The 25,728-nt window shown below is 48.2% G+C and overlaps 1 protein-coding gene across 1 annotated transcript in view; it reads left to right on the top strand.

Annotated features, from left to right (window-relative positions):
* The window catches only part of NPR1 (natriuretic peptide receptor 1), a 65,846-nt gene that overhangs the window by 7,723 nt on the left and 32,395 nt on the right, over window positions 1-25,728 (top strand). The window contains exons 2-4 of the mRNA XM_081891360.1: window positions 17,949-18,148; window positions 22,059-22,172; window positions 24,075-24,210. Coding sequence (XP_081747486.1) covers window positions 17,949-18,148; window positions 22,059-22,172; window positions 24,075-24,210 — 450 coding nt within the window. The remainder of the gene's footprint in view (window positions 1-17,948; window positions 18,149-22,058; window positions 22,173-24,074; window positions 24,211-25,728) is intronic.

Below are 25,728 nucleotides of genomic sequence, written 5' to 3'. Positions count from 1 at the left end.
TAAATAATTTCCCATTTTGAGCCAAAGATTCCTGCACTGCTGCGGGTTGGACTTGATGACCCTCGGGGGTCCCTCGACAATTCTATGATTCTAAATCCAGGAAATAAGAAGAGGCTGCTGGATGAGGCCAGTGGCCCGTCCGGCCCGGAGTCCTCTCACCACAGTGGCCAACAAGGTGCCCCAATGGGAACCCACAAGCAGGACTCGAACGCAGGACCCCTCTCCTCCGGGGGTTTCCAGCAGCTAGTATTCAGAAGCGTTATTGCTCCCAACTGCGGAGGCAGAGTACAGCTAGCAGCCACCCATAGTCCTCAGCCGCCATGAATTTGCCTACAGCTCTTTTAAAGTCACCTAGGTTGGTAGTCAAAGGGACGCAGGTGGCACTGTGGTCTAAAGCACTGAGCCTAGGGCTTGCCGATCAGAAGGTCGGCGGTTCGAATCCCCGCGACGGGGTGAGCTGCTGTTGCTCGGTCCCAGCTCCTGCCAACCTAGCAGTTCGAAAGCACGTCAAAGTGCAAGTAGATAAAGAGGTACCACTCCGGCGGGAAGGTAAACGGCGTTTCCGTGCGCTGCTCTGGTCCGCCATTAGCGGCTTAGTCATGCTGGCCACATGACCCAGAAAAACTGTCTGCGGACAAATGCCAGCTCCCTCGGCCAGTAAAGCGAGATGAGTGCCGCAACCCCTGAGTCGTCCACGACTGGACCTAAAGGTAAAGGGACCCCTGACCGTTAGGTCCACTTGTGGCTGACTCTGGGGTTACGGCACTCATCTCGCTTTATTGGCTGCCACATTCTGGATTAGTTGTAGTTTCCGGGTCACCTTCAAAGGCAGCCCCACATAGAGCGCATTGCAGTAGTCCAAGCGAGAACCATCTTGCCCCAAAATGGGAGCCTTTGGTGCCTAACGTATAAATATGAGTTTCTAGCACTGTTCCTGTCACAATGCCTCTTATTCGCTGTGGATTGGGAGGTCTTGCGCCACAGAGATTCTTCCTCTTAAGTTACTGGACTTTTTGCCATAAGGGGAGCGATGGGGAAGCTGCGCAAGAAAGTGTGGGATATAAACTTGCTTTGAGGCAACCTCATCTCACCTCCCTGCCAACAAATCAGAATGAAACCTCCTCCGACAGCTGAGCTCATCCCATCGCCCTGCTCAGAAATGAAGGCGATTGCTGCATAAAGAGGTTGTCTGGAAACCTCTGCTGTCCTGCAAAGAATGGCTATACCAGATGCACATTTACGCTTGCAGTTAATTCCTGCCAGTGGGCTGCATCTGGTCGGCCACTGTGAGAACAGGACGCAGGGCTAGATCCAGCAGGGGTTTTCTGTATGTGACATTTTTTGAAAAGAACTGGGTATGTTTAGCCTGCAGAAGAGAAGATTTAAGAGGGGGCATGTCAGCTGCCTTCAAACAAAGGGCTGTCTCTCACACAGGAGGCAGAGCAGAGAACGTAAGCCGAGCCTTCCTGATAGCCAGATCGGTCGTTGTTGCAATTTGCAATAAGAAGCCTGGTTCTGGTTTTCCTTCTGTGCCTCCTTGTTAAGTTGCAAATGGATGAAGAAGCGAATGTGGCCGGAAAAAGGAAGAGTACAAGATCTTCCAGCCGCAGGGGTGCAGACCATTCAAATATGTCAGACCAGAGACCTCTACCATGTACAGAGTTCCCTGGGAAGCAGGGGATTGGCTGTAAAACTCTGGTAGCTTTGTGAGGGGAGACAGCGTCTCCCGACAACTCTCTCTCTCTCCCTCTCTCTCTTTTTAAAAAATACTTTATTGAAATTCGTATATAACATAGATCAGTGTTTTTCAACCAATGTTCCGCGGTACACTAGTGTGCCGCGAGATGTTGCCTGGTGTGCCGTGGGAAAAATTGAAAAATTCGAAAGATTTAAAAATAAAGTATTTTATAATTTTTCATATTTCTGTTTACTTACTATTTCATAATAAAGTAATTATAAAATACTTGCTTTGTGTTTATTTGATTCCTATTCAAGAGAATTACTTTATATATAGTCAATATAGGCACAGAGTTAATTTTTTTAACATTTTCTAATGGTGGTGTGCCTTGTGATTTTTTTCATGAAACAAGTGTGCCTTTGCCCAAAAAAGGTTGAAAAACACTGACATAGATAATGTACACATTCTTGAGTGAAGAAAAATATAAACAGAACCGTATAAACAAAAACCATATACAAATAGTCTTCTATATGTTTACAAAAGATATATGCTGTCTCTTTTTCATCCTTATCTTTTTACTAGCATAAATTAAAATAAACGAGACTAGACTTCCTATCATTTCCCGGTGCATAATCTTTTTCTGATGATGAATGTACCTATCATTATGAGCTGACTCTTTCCATATTTTCTAATACATTCTTACAATTTGTACCTTTTGTCTTGTTTCTTATCGGTTACTTTAGACGAGGGTCAGTCAAATGCTGCCATAGACATTATACCACTGTTATAGTTTCGTAGATATCTCTTATATTTATCCCGTTTTTGAACAAACACTTGTCTTGTATTACCTCTCAAACTGTTAGTCAATTGCGCCATTTCTGCATATTCCTGTAATTTACATTGCCAATCCGAGAGGGTTGGAACATTTCCACCTTTCCAGTTCTTTGCTACCAGGGTTTGAGCATCCTTAGCAAACTAAAGCTCCCAGGATTTTTGGAAGCCGGGAGAGTCAAAGTGATATCTCAGTGCTCAGAGCCAGGGGAGTGGTGGTGGGACGACAAGGAGTGGTTAGAGGGAGAAAAGGGAGAAGACCGGGAGGAGGAGGTGTTGGAATCTGAAGAGGCAACAGGCTTTAGTGAGCAGGGAGAGTCTGTGGCAGAGAGCAGTGCAGAATCGGAGGCAGAAGCAGAGGCTGGAGAGGAGGGGGCCAAGAGGCTGAGATGAGGCAGGCTGCCGAAGAATCCAGTAGGTCTCCCACTCTGATGGGCAGCTCTCCTCCTGCCCCCTGGTCTCCCAGGACCAGGAGAGGTCTGAAGAGGGCCGAGTACAGGCAGACAAGGCATTTGAGCCTCAGATTGCTTGGGAAGGAACTGGAGGAGAAGGAGACTTAGGGAGCTGTGGGAAGGTGGAGACCTTCAGTCCTCGCAGCTCTACCGGGAAGAGCTGCTGCGCTCACTAGGCCTGGCCTCCAGAGCCGCTTTGTTTCTTTGAATAAGAGGAGAACTTCCCTGGCACTGTGCAAGTTATTGCTAACCTGGCCCTGACAACACGTAGCTTTGGAGCGTGCAGAACAAACTCCTCCTGTGTTTTTCCCACGCACCTTCTCCAGAGTAACCCCGGGAGTGACCATCCTCAGTGGCCGACTCCCCTCCTTCCATTCTGATTGGCCCCAGCCAACACAAAGGGTGAGAAGACTTCTCAGTGGCTGAAAAACTTCCCTTTTATTCAGGAAACTGAGCCTATCGCTCAGTTGGGTTGCAGGTTGGGTTGCTAAAATCTGCCACAGCATCCTTCAAGTGACCTCATTTCCATTTCAAATATTTCAAATATTACTCCTTATAGTTAAGTGTTTTTATTTTACTTGATTTGGGGGGGGGAACAGCTGCCCCCCTGCCTATGCCCATGTGTGGATATGACCTGGACTTTTCACCTTTGGGGTGACCCTTTCTGTTTTGGGGTGGTTCCCTGCAACAAAGGACACGTCTACACCAAACACGTAATGCACATTTAAAAGCACACGTTTCCACTTTCCTGGATCCCGGGAACTGTAGTATAAGGGTGCTGGGAACTGTAGCTCTGTGGCAAGGTACCCAGGATTCTTTTTGGGGAAAGCCGCGTTCTTGGAATGCACTGTGTGGATGCGACCCAAAATGGCTGGGATCCCAGAGGGGCTTGTTTGGCCTTCCCCCTACCCCCCCAGCTCTGGCTCACTTCCACCTCCCCCCCTTTTTGCTCGAGATTGTTTTCTCAGCCTGGTGTAGGTCTTTGTTGTTGTCTAGGGTGGCTGCTATTTCTGGGGTTGTTCTGCGTTCCGTCAGGAATGTTCCCCAGAGTTTCTCACCGCCGAGGGAAACATAGAGCCAGTGCCTCCGGAACGGCAATAAAACGGTTGGCTGGCGCTGCCAGGAAGGGCTCACGAGGCCTTCCTGTTCCTTAGATCGGAGATGAGCCGTAGCTCAGTGAAAGAACATGTGCTTTGAGTGCAGAAGGTCCCGGGTTCGATCCCCAGGCAGAGCTGGGAATGTCCTGTATGAAACCCTGGGCCAGGCTTCCTTAACCTCGGCCCTCCAGATGTTTTGAGACTACAATTCCCATCATCCCTGACCACTGGTCCTGCTAGCTAGGGATCATGGGAGTTGTAGGCCAAAAACATCTGGAGGGCCAAGGTTGAGGAAGCCTGCCCTGGACAGTTGATGGCACTCAGTATGTACACTATTGAGCTGGATCATGGGTAGGCAAACTAAGACCTGGGGGGCTGGATCCGGCCCAATCGCCTTCTAAGTCCGGCCCACAGGGATGATCCGTGAATCAGCGTGTTTTTACATGAGTGGAATGTGTCCTTTTATTAAAAATGCACCTCTGGGTTATTTGTGGAGCCTGCCTGGTGTTTTTACATGAGTAGAATGTGTGCTTTTATTTAAAATGCATTTCTGGGTTATTTGTGGGGCACAGGAATTCGTACATTCCCCCCCCCATATAGTCCGGCCCCCCCACAAGGTCTGAGGGACAGTGGACTGGCCCCCTGCTGAAAAAGGTTTCTGACCCCTGAGATGGATGGACCAAAGGTCTGACTCGGAATAAGGCGGCCTCTATTAGTCCCAAGAACTAACAGGTGACCATCGTCTACAGAACACAGTTCCCCACTTCTGAACTAGCCTCATATGGCCAGCTTTGACCGGCAGGGTCTCTTCAGCATCCCAGGCAGAGAGAGTCTTGTGCCATCGGAGGCCTGTGGCCTTCCAAGGGATGGAACTTGATGGCACATCGCCTGCTTTGCGTGCAGAAGGTCTCGGGTTCAATATCTCCGTTTTGAACAGCTGATAACCTTGTGGAGGACAATCCAGGCTTCTTCTAAAGCTTATCTTTAACCAGAAGAAGAACCAAAGCTCTCCAGTCTTGCCCAGATATAAATAGACGTTTGCTTGCAAACTGCACCACCTATCCCTGGGCCAAAGGTCAGTGCTGGGGGGGGGGCGGTGTCCCTCTTCTCTGAAAACATATTGGTGAAGGCTGTCTTCCACCAGCTGTTTTACTCTGCAATCGTTCTGTTTCCCCACATATCTGGAGGCCAGAAGGACGTGTTGTTGTTGTTTGAAACGAACAGCAGAAAATGGGAGGGGCACACTAGCGATATCCCCCACATCTGAATATGGATGGATGGCGGCTAACAGATTGAGGTTGAATCCTGACAAGACAGAAGTACTGTTATTGGGGGACAGGGGGCAAGCAAGTGTGGAGGACTCCCTGGTCCTGAATGGGGTAACTGTGCCCCTGAAGGACCAGGTGCGCAGCCTGGGAGTCATTCTGGACTCACAGCTGTCCATGGAGGCGCAGGTCAATTCTGTGTCCAGGGCGGCTGTCTACCAGCTCCATCTGGTACGCAGGCTGAGACCCTACCTTCCTGTGGACTGTCTCGTCAGAGTGGTGCATGCTCTGGTTATCTCCCGCTTGGACTACTGCAATGCGCTCTATGTGGGGCTACCTTTGAAGGTGACCCAGAAACCGCAACTATTCCAGAATGCGGCAGCTAGACTGGTGACTGGGAACGACCGCCGAGACCATATAATACTGGTCTCCTAGAACGTTTCCGAGCACAATTCAAAGTGTTGGTGCTGACCTTTAAAGCCCTAAATGGCCTCGGTCCAGTATACCTGAAGGACCTTCTCCACCCCCATCGTTCTACCCGGACACTGAGGTCCAGCGCCGAGGGCCTTCTGGCGATTCCCTCACTGCGAGAAGTGAGATTACAGGGAACCAAGCAGAGGGCCTTCTCAGTAGTGGCACCCGCCCTGTGGAACGCCATCCCATCAGATGTCAAAATAAATAAACAACTATCTGACATTTAGAAGACATCTGAAGGCAGCCCTGTTTAGGGAAGCTTTTAATGACTGACGTTTTAATGTATTTTTAATCTTTTGTTGGAAGCCGCCCAGAGTGGCTGGGGAAACCCAGCCAGATGGGTGGGGTATAAATACTAAATTATTATTGTGAATATCCCCCCGTGTCTGAATGCACCCCAGTAAAGTGGAACGATTGGTATTATTTCATCAATTGCTAAAGTGGAATGTTTGGATGGTGCAAGTCACTGGAGCGACAAGAGACAAGCCTGTGCAAGACATAAGATACTTGAAGGCATCATGTCTCTCTTTAAAAGCTTCGATTCTCCCGGCTATTGAGCACTGGGGACTTCCCCTCTGGGTAGTTTTCTAGTGCCCTCCTTAGAGTCCTGCATTGCATGCGGTCTGGCTAGATGAGCCCTGGGGTCCCCCTTCCAACTCTCCGATTTGATGTGGTGCCCACAGCCGGGCACAGCAAATCCCAGATGCAGCCTGAAAAGTGTGGCACGATTTATTCTCTCTGTTATAAGAAAAAAACTGCTCCTTTTCCCTTACGGGGTACCCAAGAGCCTATATAGAGTCCTTATGTAGGTTCTCTATCGGGAGGAGAAAATAACAGAGGGCAGGCAGAGAATATTGAGAAGCAAAGCGGCTAGTAAGCCTGATCTTTATTGATCTGTTGCAACAGGGTCCTCACTCACCACACGCAGAACAATGGTGTGCAAGTCCTTATATAGACTTTTGAAATTGCCCACCCTCTAGCTCAAGACCACCTCCCCAATACATCATACATACATCACAGAAGAGGCGGTCTACAGCAGAAATAGATCACAGGAGGCAGTCTACAGCAGAAAAAATGTCTGCCAGGGTACCTTGTAATGGTCACTGATTGCATTACTTGGGCAGTCTGGCCATTCATTTGTGATGGTAAATACTCAGTTCCTGAATGCAGGTCACAGGCTCACCTTATTCATACAGAGATACGCCCTTAAGACAGGATTTTGTGAGCAAAGAGACAATGGGGAGGCTTTCTTATTCCCTTCCCCCTTGCAGAGAAAAATTTGAGATCAATTTGGGAGAGTCAAAATGGCTTCACGATTGTTCTCCTATACTATTTCAGACACGTGGTTTATATTTTATATCTTAGACTTTATAATTCTCATAGCACTCTCCAATATTGCGTTTGGGTGTGACTAGATTCTTCAAGCAGAGATGCGTCAGACTGACTCGCCTTTGGGAGAAGGAGCTTCCCTGTTGTGTCTCTGTATGTGTCACTGATCTGGGCTGAATCACTGCTGAGAACAGAAATTCAGACCGAAAATACTAAGTACCAAGGCTCCTCTGAGGCCCAGGTGTCCCCCATTCTCCCATTTGATTGCATTTCAACAAAAATGTTCTTTTTTACAGCCAACATGGTGTCGGGGTTAGAGCAGTGCTTCTCAAAATGTGTGGCAGGAGAAGCTGGGAAAATTCAAGGACAATCACAGAAACATTTAAACATTTCAGTGCAGCGTAGTATAGTATCAATATAAATATATTTTTTATTTGCAGAATGTGGAGAGATATCTTTTGGAAACAAGAGCATCAAAAGATATTGCAAGCTCACACCTCTCATTGTAAGCATGCTTAAGGTACTTACATAAGAGGCTCCTTTATAATTATATTTTGGGAATAACTCGTGTTCTTGTGCAGCTGCGTAGTTTTATCCTTTCTAAATGACTCGTGATCATATTATAAAGCAGTTGTGTTCTATGCTATAACTCAAACCCCACGTTGGGCAAAAAATTCCTGGACTAGACTATGGGTAGGCAAACTAAGGCCCGGGGGCCGGATCCGGCCCAATCGCCTTCTCAATCCGGCCCACGGATTGTCCGGGAATCAGTGTGTTTTTACATGAGTAGAATGTGTCCTTTTATTTAAAATGCATCTCTGGGTTATTTGTGGGGCATAGGAATTCATTCATTTCCCCCCCCCAAAAAAAATATAGTCGTCCCCCCCCCACAAAGTCTGAGGGACCGTGGACCGGCCCCCTGCTGAAAAGGTTTGCTGACCCCTGGACTAGATGACCCTTGCGGTCGGCCTTCCAACTCTTTTTTTAAGAAATGTTTTTTATTAAACATTTTATCGGTTTGCAAAAGTACATGCCTTCCATTCTGTGATTTTACGATGCGAAAAGAGAATGCCGCTGCCGGCCTGAGTAGGCAGCACTATGCGAGGTGGACCTGTGGCCCGACTCGCAAGAATAAGCCAAGGCACAGGAGCCCTTTCCAACTGGGAGAAAAAGGTGGCAGGACTTTCTGTGCCCAACTGAAGGCGGAAGCAGTGGTGGCGAAGGGCAGGGTGTCCGGGGTTTAGCCTGGGCTCCTTTCACTAATTTTCACCCTCTCTTGGGCCCCTGGCCAAGAGACATCCTGTTATTTTCCTGCTGAGCGTCCTTCCCGCCCGAACTCCCCCCCTTCCACCGGCTGCCGAGGTCAAGGGGCGCGTTCTGTCCACGGGGAGGGGTCACAGCCGCAAGCTTGGCCCCCCTGAGCCAGCGTTTTCCTGTTTTGCTGAGTCGCCGTTTCCTGATCCTGGCCGGAGAGAGCGTTTTTTTTCAGAGTGCGGTTCAGTCACCAGGACTGGCAAAGGGAGAAGGTGTGATGGCCTGGGATTCGGATTCAGATGCTGAACCTGAGGAATCCCAGCCTGCAAAGGATTCCCCGTGAAATATACTTGGAGTCGAGCGTGGATTTCATGTTCTTTATTCAGCTCATAGTAGTGAGAAATGAAAGTTCCCTACAATATCTGCTTTATATACATTATTTACACAATGGGCTGCACGTGATTGGCTAGTTCTGGGATTCTCCTGTAGGCCAATCAGATTGCGGATTCACTTCCACCTGGAGCTGGATTGGGTGGCTTCTGTGGACCAATCATACTGCTGCATTGTTCTAGGACCAATCAGGCTGCTGCATTCTGAATCCTATTGCTCTAGGACCAATCAGATTACTGCCTTTTGGATCCTATTCAACTCAGTACATAACACCTCACCTCCAGAACCAGCTGAGCCGGAGCTAGGGGCCTGAGCCTGAAGGGTCCTCACCTGTGCTGGATCCTCAGGTGCAGACATCAGCTGAGTCTGCTCTGGCTCTGGAGATAATTGAGGACCCATTGCCTGCAGGTGCTCCACTCTCAGCCCCGTCAGAGGAAGCTGAGGTTGCCTCTGGGTCCGGTGACCCTCCAGCCTCTCCTGAGCTGCAGAGGCTCAGGGCAGAGAGGCGGAGGGAGCTAAGTTCCCGCAGGAGGAGTGCTCGCCTCCAGGCCAGGAGAGGCGAGTCACCTGAGGATCGGGGCCGCCCTATTCCTCGGGGCAGATAAAAGCCAGCCAGCCCAGTCCCAGGTTGCGGGAGCAATGTTGTTGGTAGCCAGTTCCTGCCTGAACCCTGTCCTGCTTTCCTGCTGGAGCTCCTGACCCGCCCTGGCTCCCTGCTTGCATGCCTGTTCCTAACTTCACCCAACTCCCTGCCCTGCACCCTGATTCAGCTACTACAGACTGCCTCCACGTTGTGCATTTGACCATGGACTGGACTTGGACCTCGCCTCTCGGTTAGCCCACGGGACCAGCACAGAAGGCAAACTTGTGCATATTAGCACCCATCTCAGAGACTCACCTGTTTCCCACTGCCAGCTCCCCAATCTTTTCTCTCTCTGCTGCGGCCTGCAGGTTCATTGACTCCACAGTCAGTTCCCTTCTGGTGATTTATCAGCCCATTTATCCCTTGCTTGTCAGTCTATTATTATTATTAAAGGTAAAGGGACCCCTGACCATGAGGTCCAGTCGTGACCGACTCTGGGGTTGTGGCGTTCATCTCACTTTATTGGCCGAGGGAGCCGGCGTACAGCTTCCGGGTCATGTGGCCAGCATGACTAAGCCGCTTCTGGCGAACCAGAGCAGCGCATGGAAACGCCGTTTACCTTCCCGCCAGAGCGGTACCTATTTATCTACTAGCACTTTGACGTGCTTTCGAACTGCTAGGTTGGCAGGAGCAGGGACCGAGCAACGGGAGCTCACCCCGTCGCGGGGATTCAAACTGCTGACCTTCTGATCGGCAAGTCCTAGGCTCTGTGGTTTAACCCACAGTGCCACCTGCGTCCCTATCATTATTATTATTAGAGTTATTTTTCTTAACAGCAGCAACACAAAAGTTCCAGCATAACAAACAGAAGAGAAATCACGAATCGAAAATTTTAGCCTCGCAGTCCGGAAGGGCGAAAGTACGAAAACAAAGTGCAGCTCCAAAGGGATAATGAAGGATTAACTCCTGCAAAGATCCTTTTAAAAATTAATAGCTAAAAAAAAAAAAAGTGTTGCCCCACCTGTGAGTCCCATCATTGCTGAGAATAAAGCTTCTTTATAGGTTTGCATAGACTGGTCGCCCAGAGGGATCATGCTCCTCAACATTTTGTAGGAGAAATAAAATCATGGCATATATGGAAGGGGAAAAAATGTCATTTGAGCTCTGTTCAGTTTGTGAGATATCTTTTCCAGCTGGGCAATCTGCCAACCCCTTGAATGCCAGCAATCAAAATCATTAATATTAAAGCTCTCCTGGGATTTGGCAATACAGCCTTGTGAGATAAGAGAAATAAGTTATTTGCTTTTCAAAACTGTTTTCCATATAAAGGTAAAAGGACTCCTGACCATTAGGTCCAGTTGTGGCCGACTCTGGGGTTGCGGCGCTCATCTCGCTTTATTGGCCGAGGGAGCCGGCATACAGCTTCCGGGTCATGTGGCCAGCATGACTAAGCCGCTTCTGGTGAACCAGAGCAGCACACGGAAACACCGTTTACCTTCCCACCGGAGTGGTACCTATTTATCTACTTGCACTTTTGATGTGCTTTCAAACTGCTAGGTTGGCAGAAGCTGGGACCGAGCAACAGGAGCTCACTCCATCGCAGGGATTTGAACCGCCGACCTTCTGATCGGCAAGCCCTAGGCTTTGTGGTTTAACCCACAGCGCCACCCGCGTCCAGATACTGGGGTTCCAGAACCCCAAATTTTGCCCTCTTTTCTTGCCTTCATGATAGAACAATCCGGTTGGAGCTGATTGCAGAGGCGTGTGAGAGAATACCTTTCAGAGGCTGAATGAGGGAACGCTGCTCATGCAGAGAGGCAACAGGGAGACCCCCTTGAGGACTAGCGCCTTACATTTATATACCACCTTTATCTTTCTTTTTTTTATAACAATTTTTATTAGTTTTAACATATAAATTATGATACATACCACAAAACGTCACCACTTATACAACGTTTTTGGACTTCCATCAGCACCTCTGATGATCCACCGTTTTAACCACTTCTTATGCATTTCTTAAATTCATATTGCCTTTAATTATCTTAACTAACCATCCTCCCCTTTATCTGTTTTTGCAATAGTTCCAATAATTCTCCTCACAAAACTTCTTGCAAGCCTACAAACGTAGTCTGATCATCACAAATACTTTTCAAATAATCTGTAAATTTACACCAGTCTTAATGTGAATTTCTGGTCCTGCCGATTTCGAATCTTTCCTGTTAGTTTATCTAATTCTGCCTAGTCCATTAATTTCATCCTCCATTCTTCTTTCGTCGGTAGTTCTTCTTGCTTCCATTTTTGTGCCAATAATATTCTTGCTGCTGTTGTTGCATATAAAAACAACTTACATTCCTTTCTATTTATATCACTTCCTACCATGCCCAGTAAAAATGTTTCTGCTTTCTTTATAAATGTATATTTCAACATTTTTTTCATCTCATTATATATCATCTCCCAGAAGTTTTTCACCTTTTTACATTCCCACCACATGTGATAAAATGTTCCTTCTTTTTCTTTACCAAACCACCTTTATCTTTCAAGGATTTCAAGGTGGCGTACATGGGTCCTCCCCCATTTCACCCTCACAACAGCCCTGTGAGGTAGGTTAGGCTAAGAGATGGTGATTGGCCCAAGCTCACACCCAGTACGCTTTCTGGCTGAGTGGAGATTCGAACCCTGCTCTCCCAAGTCCTAGTCCTACCTGTGTGCCCCAAATGCAAATCAGCAAAGGGGAGAGACAGTCTTTTGACGGGTGCCTTATTTGTACTCCTTTCGCTTCAGCTCTCTTCTTTTCCCCCCTCTCCGCCGAGAGCCTGGCAAAAGGAGTAGAATCTGGATTCCTTGGTGCTAATGATCAAGAAATGGGAAGGGCCTTTTTAATGCAGACAGCCAGCTCTCCTTTCGCAACCTCCCGGAGGTGCCAACGGCTCCCAGCGGAGAGGATTTGGCTGACGACTTGGGTGTGCGCAGCCCAGCTTATTTATTTTTTAGGGGGAGCAGGGAGGGTGGAAGAAAAAAGGCTGGTTTTTGTACAGTGGTACCTTGGTTCTCAAACGTCTTGGTACTCAAACAACACCCAAACACTGCAAACCCAGAAGTACCATATTTTTCTGTGTATAAGACTATATTTTTGAAGTTTAAAATAAGGGGTCGTCTTATACACGGATAGTGAATATTGCATTTTCTTAATTTTGAGTCCCCCCAAAATAGGGGGCGTCTTATACACTTGTGTGTGTGTGTGTGTGTTATACACGGAAAAATACGGTAAGTGTTCCGGTTTGTGAACTTTCTTCAGAAGCCGAACATGCTCTGTTTTGAGTCTTATGTTTCCGTTTTAAGTGCCACACTTCCGTTTTGAGTGTTACACTGAGATCTGTTTGTTTTTGCTATTTATTTTGCCTTTTTGTTTTTGCGGCTCTTTTTGTTTTGTTTTTTTTGTGACTGTGGAACTCAGTTCAGCTACTGATTGATTGATTGTGTGACTGCAGTACTGTACATGGTTTATTGCTTTCATTTTGTAGATCAATGGTCTCATTAAATAGTATAATTCACGTTAAATTGCTGTTTTAGAAGTTGTTTTTTAAAAGTCTGGAACGGATTAATCCATTTTGCATTACTTTCTATGGGAAAGCACGCCTTGGTTTGGGGACGCTTTGGTTTTGGAACAGACTTCTGGAACGGATAAAGTTTGAGAACCAAGGTACCACTGTATTTCCAACTCAGCAAGGATGGAAAATTGGGGAAAGTGTGTGCACAACCCCTGAGACGGCGTGGATTTGATCTCTCAGAGTTGGCAGAAAAGTGTATGTGGGGAGGCGACATTCCAGTGTGTTATGATCTGTTTGCAGGCAGTTTTCCAGACCTTTCTATAAAAGAACCTGCCAGGATTATCTTAGATGCGGGATGCAAAATGTGACTTGTTTCACACTGGAAGGCGAACCTGAGTTTCTGAAACAGTTTGAGAACCGAAACCGATTTTGCAGTTTCTCCAGCTAAGTAATGGGTACAGAAATGGATAAAAAGGTAAATGTAAAGGGACCCCTGACCATTAGGTTCAGTTGTGGCCGACCCTGGGGTTGCGACGCTCATCTCGCTTTATTGGCCGAGGGAGCCGGTGTACAGCTTCCGGGTCATGTGGCCAGCATGACTAACCAGAGCAGTGCACGGAAATACCTTTTACCTTCCCACTGGAGCGGTACCTATTTATCTACTAGGACTTTGACGTGCTTTCGAACTGCTAGGTTGGCAGGAGCAGGGACCGAGCAACGGGAGCTCACCCCGTTGCAGGGATTCGAACCGCCGACCTTCTGATCGGCAGGTCCTAGGCTCTGTGGTTTAACCCACAGCGCCACCTGCGTCCCAAGTAATGGGGCAAGGCAGGTGAAAAAATGCACGATGACTTTGCTCTCAGTGCTTCCAAATCCCATATTCTGGAAGCCGCAGGAGGGAGAAAAGTTGCTCCTGCACTTGGGTCTCACTTCCCGGTTTCCCATTGAGGCATCTGGTTCATTCATTCATTCAGAGTGTTTATATCCCATCTTTTCCTCCAAGGAGTTCCAGGTTGAACCATGTTTCTCCATTGTTTAATCCCCACAACAGCCTGGTGAGATAGTGGCTGGCCTGAGGTCTCACCCTGTGAGCTGGGTGAGGGATTTGAACCCGGGTTTCTCCCAGGTCCTAGTCTGACACTCCAACCACTACACCACACTGCCTCTGGTTGGTCACTGCAACTGGTGGGCCATGGGCCTGATCCTGCAGGGCTCTTCTCCTTATGTTCTTGCATTCGTGAAAATAAAACGCTTCCTGCTGGAGGAAATCGCTTCCCAAAAATGTCTCTATTCTATCAAAATGGCTTAGCATTGTTTGTGTGTGTGTGTGTGTGTTTGTGTGTGTCTCCAGAGATATTTGTGCTGAAATGCTGATCAGTTTTCTGGGGTGGGGGGAGAGAGCTTTAAGAATACTGTAAATCAATAAATCAATAGCAAACGCACGTGGCGTTGTGGAGAACAGAAGGCTGGGCGAACACATCTTTCCTCCGAAGCACATCCAAAATACCTTCTTTCCCTCAAAGGATTCTGGGCAATGTATACCTGAAGGAGCGTCTCCACTCCCATCGTTCTGCCCGGACACTGAGGTCCAGCATTGAGGGGCTTCTGGTAGTTCCCTCACTATGAGATGCCAAGTTACAGGGAACCAGGCAGAGGGCCTTCTCGGTAGTGGCACCTGCCCTGTGGAACACCCTCCCACCAGATATCAAAGAGAAAAATAACTACCAGACTTTTAGAAGACACCTGAAGGCAGCCCTGTTTAGGGAAGCTTTTAATGTTTAATACGTTATTGTATTTTAGCGTTCTGTTGGAAGCCACTCAGAGTGGCTGGGGAAACCCAGCCAGATGGGTGGGGTATAAATAAATTAATAATAATAATAATAATAATAATAATAATAATAATAATAATAATAATAATACTGTATGTAGTTTCACCCCTTCGCAGAGTTCCAATTCTCAGCAGCCCCTTAACAAACAGCAGTGCCCAGAATTCTTTGACGGGGTAAACATTATTTAAAAGTATAGTGTGTATACAGCCTGAGACTAAGAAAATGAGAATCTGAAATTGGAGAGGCTTCACCCACCCGCTAGGTTTGGGGGCCAGCGAGGGGTGTGGCCTGGGGAAATGGGGTGTGGCCTGGAGATTCCCAAGGGCCAGGTTTAGAGGTTTGGGGGGGCCGCAGTTGCCTCCTGGGCCTTCTGGATTCGCCTGGCAATAATTTCGCTCGCCAAGTGCTAGAAGGCAGGGATTTGTATCTGCTAAGTGGGGAAATGTCAGGCGCTTGCCTTTTAGCACGTGTTGCAGTGGCCGAGCTACATTTTGAGCTGAAGATAAGCTGTTGTAGAACACTAACTTTCTCCCCCACCCCTTAGAATAAGGGCGACTGGGTCGGCTCAGGTTAGGTCACCCATATCTTCAGCTCGAAATGTAGCCAACCTAACCGGAAGAGTCTGCGACCAGATGGAGGAGGAGTATCAGGAAGAGTGGAATAAATTTAATGATTATTTAGTTAAATTTGCTAAGTTAAACTAACTGAAAACAGCTTGCAGATACTTAATGGGCTTAGGATTTTACTTATGTTAAGTGGTGAATTAATATGTTTAATTCCATAAGGTGAAGATCTAAGGATGTTAAGGTTTAAGTTAAATTTCATAAAAATTGGGATTTGGAAAACCGTTAAAAGGACATGCAATGAAATTCAACTAAGGGGAAGCGAGGAAGTCACTTAACAAAGTTAATAATTGTAATTTTCAATAAGGCTATGATTTTTGTTGTTTGTTTTGTGTGTTTGTTTGTTTATAATATTGTGAAAACTAATAAATTTTTTTTGGGGGGGGAATAGAATAAGGGCGACTGACCTCTAGGTGTTTAAATCACCCGCTGAATAAATGAATAGACCATCTGGAGGAGGCAGCAAAATCTTTGGGTGAATCAGGGTGGAGAAGGCCCTTCCTTGTTTGAGGAACCTCAAAAGATCTCGCTTTTGTTCAGCATCCTGTTCTTAGAGCAGCCAACCAGATTCCCCTATGATTGATGGATTTATTGCATTTAGATCCCACCTTTTTCTCCAAGGATCTCAAAGTGGCCTATATGGTTTCTTGCCTCCTTATTTAATCCCTTCTCCATTTCATTCCCTGAAAGTGACCAACCTAAGCTCACACCCAGTGAGCTATGTGGCCGAGCAGAGATTTGAACTCTGGTCCTTGCCAGGTCTTCGTCTGATGCTCTAACCACTATACCATACTGTACCAAGCAAGACCCAAGCCCATAGACTCCTCTGCCCGCCTCCAAGCCCTGTCAACTGGCATAGAGAGAACACATGTCAACAGTCTCATTTTCGTTGGCAAAAGGTTGGAGGGTGCGAACGCGGTCGTGCTTTGAAATGGCTTCCATCCGCACTTGCAACTGCTACAGGAAATTTTGGGGTTGGCTTTTACAGCCCAACTCTCCACCAAGGAATTCAGTGTCCCCTAAATCAGTTATCTGTCACAGGAAAATGAGTGGAGGCAGGAACCTGCAGAAGAAAAAGCAAGGCAGATCTTTAGTTTTCTATTACAACAGAGGGCCCCCCCAACACCTTGCAAGAAGGTGAGGACCCCCAACAAAATTGTGCGAGAACTTTTAAAGCTTTTCGAAATTGCCCAGCCCCTTAACCAAAGGCCATCCGAAAGCACAGCAGAAAAAGGTGGTGAAATACAACTGAAATTGGAGCGTGTGGTTTGTCTCCTGTTGGTCAAGATACAATGGTCACTGCATTACCTGGGCTATTCTTTGGAGATGATAAATACTTAAGTTCTCGAATCCAGGTCTCAGGCCGACCCTATTCTTACACAAAAGATGCCCTTAAGACAGGAGCTGAAGGATGTGTAAGTGAAAAGAACCATTGGGAGAGGTTTTCCTAAGATATTTCCTTCTGCAGAGGAAATATTTGGGGTCATTAAGAGTCAAGATGGCTTCAGGATTGCTGTTCTATTTCATACATGTGGGTTATGGATGTATTCTTAAAGGTAAAGGTAAAGGGACCCCTGACCGTTAGGTCCAGTCTTGGACGACTCTGGGGTTGCGGCGCTCATCTCGCTTTACTGGCCAAGGGAGCCGGCGTACAGCTTCCGGGTCATGTGGCCAGCATGACTAAGCCGCTTCTGGCGAACCAGAGCAGCACATGGAAACGCCATTTACCTTCCCGCAAGAGCGGTACCTATTTATCTCCTTGCACTTTGACATGCTTTCGAACGGCTAGGTTGGCAGGAGCTGTGCCATTAAAAAAGAAATACTGTACAGTGGTGCCTCGCAAGACGAAATTAATCCGTTCCGTGAGGCTCTTCGTATAGTGGTTTTTTCGTCTTGCGAAGCAAGCCCATTGACAGCTTAGCGGATTAGCACTATGAGTGGTTTAGCGGCTTTTAGCGATCAACTGTTAAGCGGCTTATCAGCGGATCAGCTGATAAGCGGCTTAGCGGCTTAGGAAAAGGGGGGGAAGGGGGGGGAAACCTCAGGAACTCGCAAGACATTTTCGTCTTGTGAAGCAAGCCCATAGGGAAATTTGTTTTGCGAAGCGCCTCCAAAACGGAAAACCCTTTCGTCTAGCGGGTTTTCCATCTTGCGAGGCGTTCGTCTTGCGGGGCACCACTGTATTTTTTGCTCTATAAGACTCACTTTTCCCCCTCCTAAAAAGTAAGGCGAAATGTGTGTGCATCTTATGGAGCGAATGCAGGCTGCGCAGCTATCCCAGAAGCCAGAACAGCAAGAGGGATCGCTGCTTTCACTGCGCAGCGATCCCTCTTGTTGTTCTGGCTTCTGAGATTCAGAATATTTCTTTTCTTGTTTTCCTCCTCCAAAAACTAGGTGCGTCTTATGGTCTGGTGCGTCTCATAGAGCGAAAAATACGGTAGCTAAATTTAAAGAATGATATGAAATGAAATAACCCAACATGTTATTGATTTGCTTTCTCTCGTCCCACAGCGGGGCGCCTCCTTCCACATTTCGAGACGCCTTTGCGACCGTAGCGGCCGCCCTGCTCACAGTCTTCCTTTCTCCGCCTTGCAGTTGTGTTTGTCTGCTGCGCCCCCGACATATTCCGCGAGCTCATGGTCCACGCACATCGCGAGGGGCTCGCCGCGGGCGAATACGCCTTCCTCTACATCGACCTCTTTGGGGCGAGTCTGCAGAGCTCCACATTCCCCGACCGGCAGCTCCCCTGGCGACGGGGCGACGGGAACGACACCGTTGCCCGCGAGGCTTACAAGGTAAGGCTCCCGTGCAGCCGTCAACGCCACCCCTGGCGGGCGGTCCCTTCTCCACCGCACGTGGTTTGAGCTGAAACGACTATGCATTTGGGTGTATTTGACAGAGTTTGTCCATTCTTTCCCCCCCGCAGTGCGGACCTCTGGGTTGTAGGCAATTAAGCCCCTCTCAGAGTGGAAACCCGCTGAGATTAATGGCCATTTTGACACCGTACATTTAAAGCGCTGCGATGTCACTTTAAACCTGGGAAGAGGAATTGATTGTGAAGCCACCTCTGTGAATTGTAGCTCTGTGAAGGGGAATGGGGGAGTCTCCTAGCGACTCTTAGCACCCTTAACAAACTACAGCTCCCAGAATTATTTGGGGGAAGCCGTGGCAATTTAGCCCCACTCAATTAAGACCCATTGAAATTAATGGACTTAATATTCACACATTCACACCATGCATTTAAGAGTGCTTTGATATCACTTTAAACAGCCACCACTCCCCCCTCTTTTTTTTATGAAATATTTATTAAAGTTTTACAAAGACATAAGTACAAAAACACATGAAAAAAAAATACAACATACAAAAGACAAAAAGAAAATAAGAAAAAATTAAAAACAAATCCGTTTTTTATAACATTGAACTCATTTGCTTGTTTCCTTGACCTCCTCTCACCTCCCCTTTTTGTATCCCATTTGCATAATCAAATCAGCAAATCCTTACCCTCATTCATTGTCTTAACTCTATATCTTAACATATTATAACTCTATGTTTCCAACCATTATCAATTCATTTTTGCATATTCTTAATAACTTTGTTGCTAATGCCACTTATTTTCAATCAAACATCATTTTAACATTCATTAATTTTACAGTGTTTCTGCAAATAGTCTTTAAATTTCTTCCAGTCTTCTTCCACCAACTCTTCTCCCAGGTCTCGGATTCTGCCAGTCATTTCCGTGCTCCCCCCTCATTGAATACTGGGAACGGTAGTTTGTTAAAGGGCGCTGGGGGTTTGTTAAAGGAGGCCCCTATTCCCCTCACAGAGCTATAGTTCCCAGAGTTCCCCGGGACTGATGGATAAACCGTGTTGGGAATTGTAGTCTTTTAATAGGTGGTGTGTGGAAAATTGTGACTTTTCTCGGTGTTTCCCTCTGTTCAGTGTCAGGGTCCCATCTGTTGCTCCGCCCACTTTGCCTCTGGCCCCGCCCACGATGGAATGTGGCCCTCGGGCCCTCTCTAACTGGCCCTTGGGCCTCTGTGTGGCATATGCCCCACTACCCATGCTCAGGAAGGGAGACCTCTGGCTGAATATAGCCTTCAGTTACCCTGCCCACCACAGGCATGCGGCCCCTGGAAGGTCACCGATGAGGGGAAGCGGCCCTCGGGCTGGGGAAAAAAGCCAAGCGACGGGCAGAAATTCAACCGGGGAAGCTTCTTCCTGGCAACGGCAGGTGGCAGGGAAAGCTGGACTTCTGGAACTTCTGCCGGTCAGGAAGCCGTTAAAAGGAGCGGATGCTTTGCCAGGAAGTAGCCGCCGAGAGAGAAAGAGAGAAACGTGGCCATTGTGCGAAGAACACCTGGCAGAGGAGGCCTTGTGGAGGTTGCTGTGCTTCCGTGGGGGAACTGCGAGTGCCTGGCAGGGATCCCAGCACCTTGGGAGCATCGGGGACGGGCATGACAATGAGGCTTTGTGACGGTCTTGGAAGCTGCCCTGAGGCCGAGGCGGGCCGAGGTTGGCAGCTGAGCTGGCCATTGTCAAGACTTGCTGAGATCTCAAGTTACTAGGCTGCAGTTCTGCGCTTGGGAATCACAACGCCCTCTTCAGGCACAGAAGGGAGCTGCAGTTCGGGCAGTATCCTGCTGACAAGAGAAAATTAATCAATCAATCTTTATTACGGTCCAGAGACTCAACAAATTGTTACAAAGCAATACACAATTCAGATAGCCTACCTCCAGGTTAAACAAGCATTTTGTTCAGACTTAAAGATAGGGATCGTTGGTTCTTGCAACCATCAATAAAAACTTCGCCACTGCGAATGTTCTAGCGTTTGTCCGGTCTTCCAATAGGAACCTGACATAGTGAGCCTCTGATTTTCCGGGGAAAGATACCAGCAAGGGTAATATCGGTTCAGCCCTGGCTTGCTCATATTTTGCACAGTGCAGCAAAATATGTTTTATAGAATCGATGTCTTGAGCACACGAGCAAAGTCTGTCCTGGTAGGGAACTCCTCTCAACCTGCCAAAGAGAAAAGAGTTGTGTGTATCTGCACCTCAGAATGAAGTTTCCGAGTTGGTCAAGCCTGGCTAGGAATCTTGCAAGGCAGGCTTTGGGCCTTACAGCCGGTCTAAGACACTGCTTGAAACCAGGTGTTTATTCAGAACAATGAGGAGTAGAACCTTACTTAAATCAGGGGAACGACTATAGCTCCTGCTTTGTGTTTAAGAGGCCCCAAGTAGGTCTGGGAAAGGCTCCCTGGGAGCTGCTGCCAGTCAGTGTAGGTAACCCTGCGCTAGCTGGAGCAACGGTCAGTCTGCGTGAGGCAACTTCCTATGGGCACGAAGGCGATGGATTGTATTCTCGGGCCTCGGCAAATTCTTTATTCTTCCTTCCTTCCTTCCTGCCACCCACCCATTTAACTCCTGGAGTACCGGGTTCGAATCCCACCCGGCGCCCCTGTCATGCCTTTTGGGACTGGTTTCCCTCCCTGCACAAGATCCCGTCCGTGGAGAGGGGCGCTGAGGGTGGTTTAGGGTAGAGGGGAAGGGCGATGACTTTGGCCAGACCTGGCCGGCTATGCTTTTCTCCGGCGTGAGAGGAAGGAAGTAAGATAATTCCCCCGGAGTAGTGGGCAAGTTATAGGCTATTAATAGCCCAGGGAGCTGTGAGCCGGCCTGAATATCTATGGGGAGAGGGGCAGGATTCATTGCCTCTCAATGCCTGTTGGCTTAGATTGGTGGTTGGGAGACACACAACTTTGTTTTCAATCTGAGGGCCACATTTATATCAGGGAAACCTTCCGAGGGCCGCACGCCAGAGGTGGGCAAGGCTAGCGGGGAAAGTGAGCGGGGCAACAGGTGGGAATTTCACCTGTGGTTCGGTAGGGCTAATTTCCACACACTTGCGCCCCCGCCCCCAAAAGGCAGGATCTGAATTCGAGGAGAGAGAGAGAGGCTTAGGGGGCCACTTTCAGCTGTTGGGTCCCAAGTTCTCCACCTCTGACTTAGAAGGCTTTAAAAACAGAGGGTTTTCACAAACTGTGAAAAAGATTCTATGAGCTGAATAATGGAGACACTGTATGTATTTTCCCTTGTTTATTTGTTTTGTAACACAAGAAAATCCTGAATACAAACTAGTTTTGTTTTTTGAAGCCCGCTGTTATATCCAGTGTTAAACCCATTTAAATTAACAGCCATGACTACCTTAGGCCCATGAAATTCAGGGGGTCTACTCTGAGTATAACTTAGTTTGACACAACCACCGATGGCCACAGTTTTGCCACCCCTGGGTTAGACTGTTGGTTTCTTGAAACGAGGGGCTTAAGGTATGTTCATGAAAGTCTCTCAATTGCTATAGCAAAATAGCTAAGTGGAAACTCCATAGACAGGAGCAGTGTACCTTCAAGGACCTGATTTTGGGGGGTGAATCACGGAGGGAGAGCTGTTCCCATCGCCCCCTGCTTCTGAACTTCCAAGAGGAGATTCTGGCTAAACATTAGGGAGAACTTTCTGAAGGCAAGAGCTGTTTGACGATGAACAGATGGCGGCGGACTCTCCTTCGTTGGAGGTTATTAAACAGAGGTTGGGTGGCCGACAGTCAGGGGGGTTCCTTAGCTGGGATTCCTCCATTGTGGAGGGGTTGGTCTCTACTGTTCCGTGATGATTCAAAGTGATTTTGAGCGCACGTCTCCCTCTCGCCCTCTGCTAGGCCGTCATGATTATCACGTACGCAGAGCCCACCAACCCGGAATACAGGCCGTTCCTGCAGGAGGTCAAGGAAGGGGCTCAAGCGCAGTTCAATTTCACCATGGAAGACGGGCTGGTAAGGAAGCGGCGCTGGTAGATATGCCTTCCCGGCTCCCCACAGGAGTCAAAGAGGGTCTGGGGGAGGCCTATTGGCTGGGAATCGCTGGAAATATTTAACAGCGTCAACTTAGGGCAACGCGCAATCCATTATTTTGCAACGGTGCGTGTTTTTGTTACTCATTTATTTAAATCAATGCTCTGCCTTTTCCTCCAAGGAGGTGGCGTATGTAGTTTCCCCCTCCCCGTTTCATCCTCACAACAGCCCTGTGAAGTTGTTGTTGTTGTTTAGTTGTTTAGTAGTGTCCGACTCTTCGTGACCCCATGGACCAGAGCACGCCAGGCACTCCTGTCTTCCACTGCCTCCCGCAGTTTGGTCAAACTCATGCTGGTAGCTTCGAGAACACTGTCCAACCATCTCGTCCTCTGTCTTCCCCTTCTCCTTGCGTCCTCCATCTTTCCCAACATCAGGGTCTTTTCCAGGGAGTCTTCTCTTCTCATGAGGTGGCCAAAGTCTTGGAGCCTCAGCTTCCGGATCTGTCCTTCCAGTGAGCACTCAGGGCTGATTTCCTTCAGAATGGAGAGGTTTGATCTTCTTGCAGTCCATGGGACTCTCAAGAGTCTCCTCCAGCACTATAATTCAAAAGCATCAATTCTTTGGCGATCAGCCTTCCTTATGGTCCAGCTCTCACTTCCATACATCACTACTGGGAAAACCATAGCTTTAACTATACGGGCCTTTGTCAGCAAGGTGATGTCTCTGCTTTTAAAGATGCTGTCTAAGTTTGTCATTGCTTTTCTCCCAAGAAGCAGGCGTCTTTTAATTTCGTGACTGTTGCCACCATCTGCAGTGATCGTGGAGCCCAAGAAAGTAAAATCTCTCACTGCCTCCATTTCTTCCCCTTCTAAGAGAGCTTCATGCCCAAGGTCACACCCAGCAAAATTCACGCAGCCAAGCGGGATTCGAACTCTGGCCGCTCCTGGGTTCTAGTACAGCACTCTAACCGCTACACTGCATTCCGTGTGAAAAAAGGACATTTCAGAGATTTCCGTACTAAGGTGATGGTCTCACCCATTGACCCACCTGCACTGACCTCCCCCCTCACTCACTTCCACCTCTGGCCCATCCACCGAAGGCATGCGGTCCCCAGAAAGTTGCCCCGGAGGGGATTTGGCCCTCGGGCTGGGATGAAACAATGATTCTCAACTTCAGAGGGGAAGCAAAGTTGTAGGAAACAGGTTTGACCTCTGGGTAAACAAGCCAAGGAATGTCTCTGAGTTGAGCTGCATGGTTCTCTGCTCCACATTTTCCCCTCATAACAACACTGTTGGGCCAGGGGTCAGCAAGCTTTTTCAGCAGGGGGCCGGTCCACTGTCCCTCAGACTTTGTGGGGGGCCGGACTATATTTTTTTGGGGGGGGATGAACGAATTCCTATGCCCCACAAATAACCCAGAGATGCGTTTTAAATAAAAGGACACATTCTAGTAATATAAAAACACCAAGCAGGCCCCACAAATAACCCAGAGATGCATTTTAAATAAAAAGACACATTCTACTCATGTACAAACACACTGATTCCCAGAATGCCCACGGGCCAGATTTAGAAGATGATTGGGCCGGATCTGGCCCCGGGCCTTTGTTTGCCTACCCATGCACTAGGCCGTTACTGGCTCTCCATTGTTATAAACCACGCTGGCACCCTGTTTATTATAAACCGAACCCCCCAAACCTTTTGACCCAAATACCGCGGTCCCACTGTGAGCGGAGGTATGTACCCCATTGATTCTAACCTCACCGATGAGTTGGCATTCTGAAGTTGGCGCTGTGGCCGGAAAGGACTCCCTCCTGGTCTGGGGGCACTCGCCCTGTTCCTCCCCGCTGGCTGAGTGGCGCAGAGGCAAATCTAACTTTCTTTCCAGAAAAACTTCATCGCTGCTGCATTTCACGATGGGGTGATGCTCTACGCTCAAGCTGCCAGTGAGATGCTGCAGCAGGAGGGATCCTTCTCCAACGCCACCTTGACCACCCGTCAGATGCAGAACCGGACTTTTTATGGTCAGTACCTCTCATCCCTCCCAGGTTTTGTGCTGTTGGGTTCTTTTGTTTAATGTTTCTCCCCTTTTTTGTCCTCCCAACAACCCTGTGAGGTAGGCTTGGCTGAGAGGAAGGGACTTACCCCCAAGGTGAGTTCCGTGGCTGAGTGGGGATTCGAATCCTGGCCTCTCCCAGGTCCTGGTCTAAACTTGGGTCTCTGGCTGTTGTTGGACTACAGTTCCCATCGTTCCTAGCTAGGAGGACAAGTGGATCAGGGAGGATGGGAATTGTAGTCCAAAAACAGCCAGAGACCCAAGTTTAGGAAACCCTACTCAAACTGTTATGCCACCAAACAAAAATGGTTGCTGGTCAGGGACTGTAGTTCAGCGGTAGAACTCCCTTTTCGCATGCAGAGGGGTCGTGGGTTCAATCACCGCCATCTCCTGTTAAAGATTCAGGGTGGGTGAAAGAAAATCCATCTCAGTGCAGCACATAGCTGAGCTGTGGAACTCGCTGCCACAAGATGTGGTGAGGATGGCCACGAACCAGGATGGCTTTAAAAGAGGATTGGAGAAATCCATGGAGAAGATCCGTGGTCAGAGGCAGGGATGTTTCTGAGAGGGCTCTTGTGGTCCAATCCTACTCAAGGGTTTCCTATAGGAATTGGGTGGGCTGCTGTGAGAACACGATGGCCGGACTAGATGGGCCATTGCCCTGATCCAGCTGACTCTCCTTATGTTATTGTGTAGAGCCATTAATTTCAGTGGGTCTCCTCTGAGTAGAACATAGTCAAACACAACCTCATACATTTAAAGCACATTACTTCCTCTGGAATAATCCTGGGAGCTGTAGTTTGTAGGGTGCTGGAAATTGTGGCTTTGCGAGAGGGGAACTACAGTTTCCAGCATTCTTTGTGGGAAGCTACATTCTTTGTGGGAAGCTACATAGAGATGGATTAGGGACACGGGTGGCGCTGTGGGTTAAACTACAGAGCCTAGGACTTGCCAATCAGAAGGCTGGCGGTTCAATCCCTGCAACGGGGTGAGCTCCTGTTGCTCGGTCCCTGCTCCTGCCAACCTAGCAGTACGAAAGCAGGTCAAAAGTGCAAGTAGATAAATAGGTACCGCTCCAGCGGGAAGGTAAACAGCGTTTCTGTGCACTGCTCTGGTTCGCCAGAAGCGGCTTAGTCATCCTGGCCACATGACCCGGAAGCTATACGCCGGCTCCCTCGGCCAATAAAGCGAGATGAGCACTGCAACCCCAGAGTCGGCCACAACTGGACCTCATGTCAGGGGTCCCTTTACCTTTACCTTACATAGTTTATAAATGTATGGCGTGGGTGTGACCACATTGCCTTCTATAGCCAGGAAGCCACATCTGTCCAGTTGTGATGCTTTTCCTTTCGAAAGAAAGACCAAGTCAGAAGAAACGTGAAGGTTTTTGAACAGAGGTTGGATGTGTCAGGATGTACTCAGAGTAGACCCATTAAGATGCGTGTGGCAGATATGTTCACCTCTCCTTAAGGACCAGTATGGGATT

Source organism: Podarcis melisellensis, assembly GCF_964234715.1.
Source record: "Podarcis melisellensis genome assembly, chromosome: 16".
Classification (NCBI taxonomy): domain Eukaryota; kingdom Metazoa; phylum Chordata; class Lepidosauria; order Squamata; family Lacertidae; genus Podarcis; species Podarcis melisellensis.
This window is presented reverse-complemented; position numbering and strand designations above follow the sequence as displayed.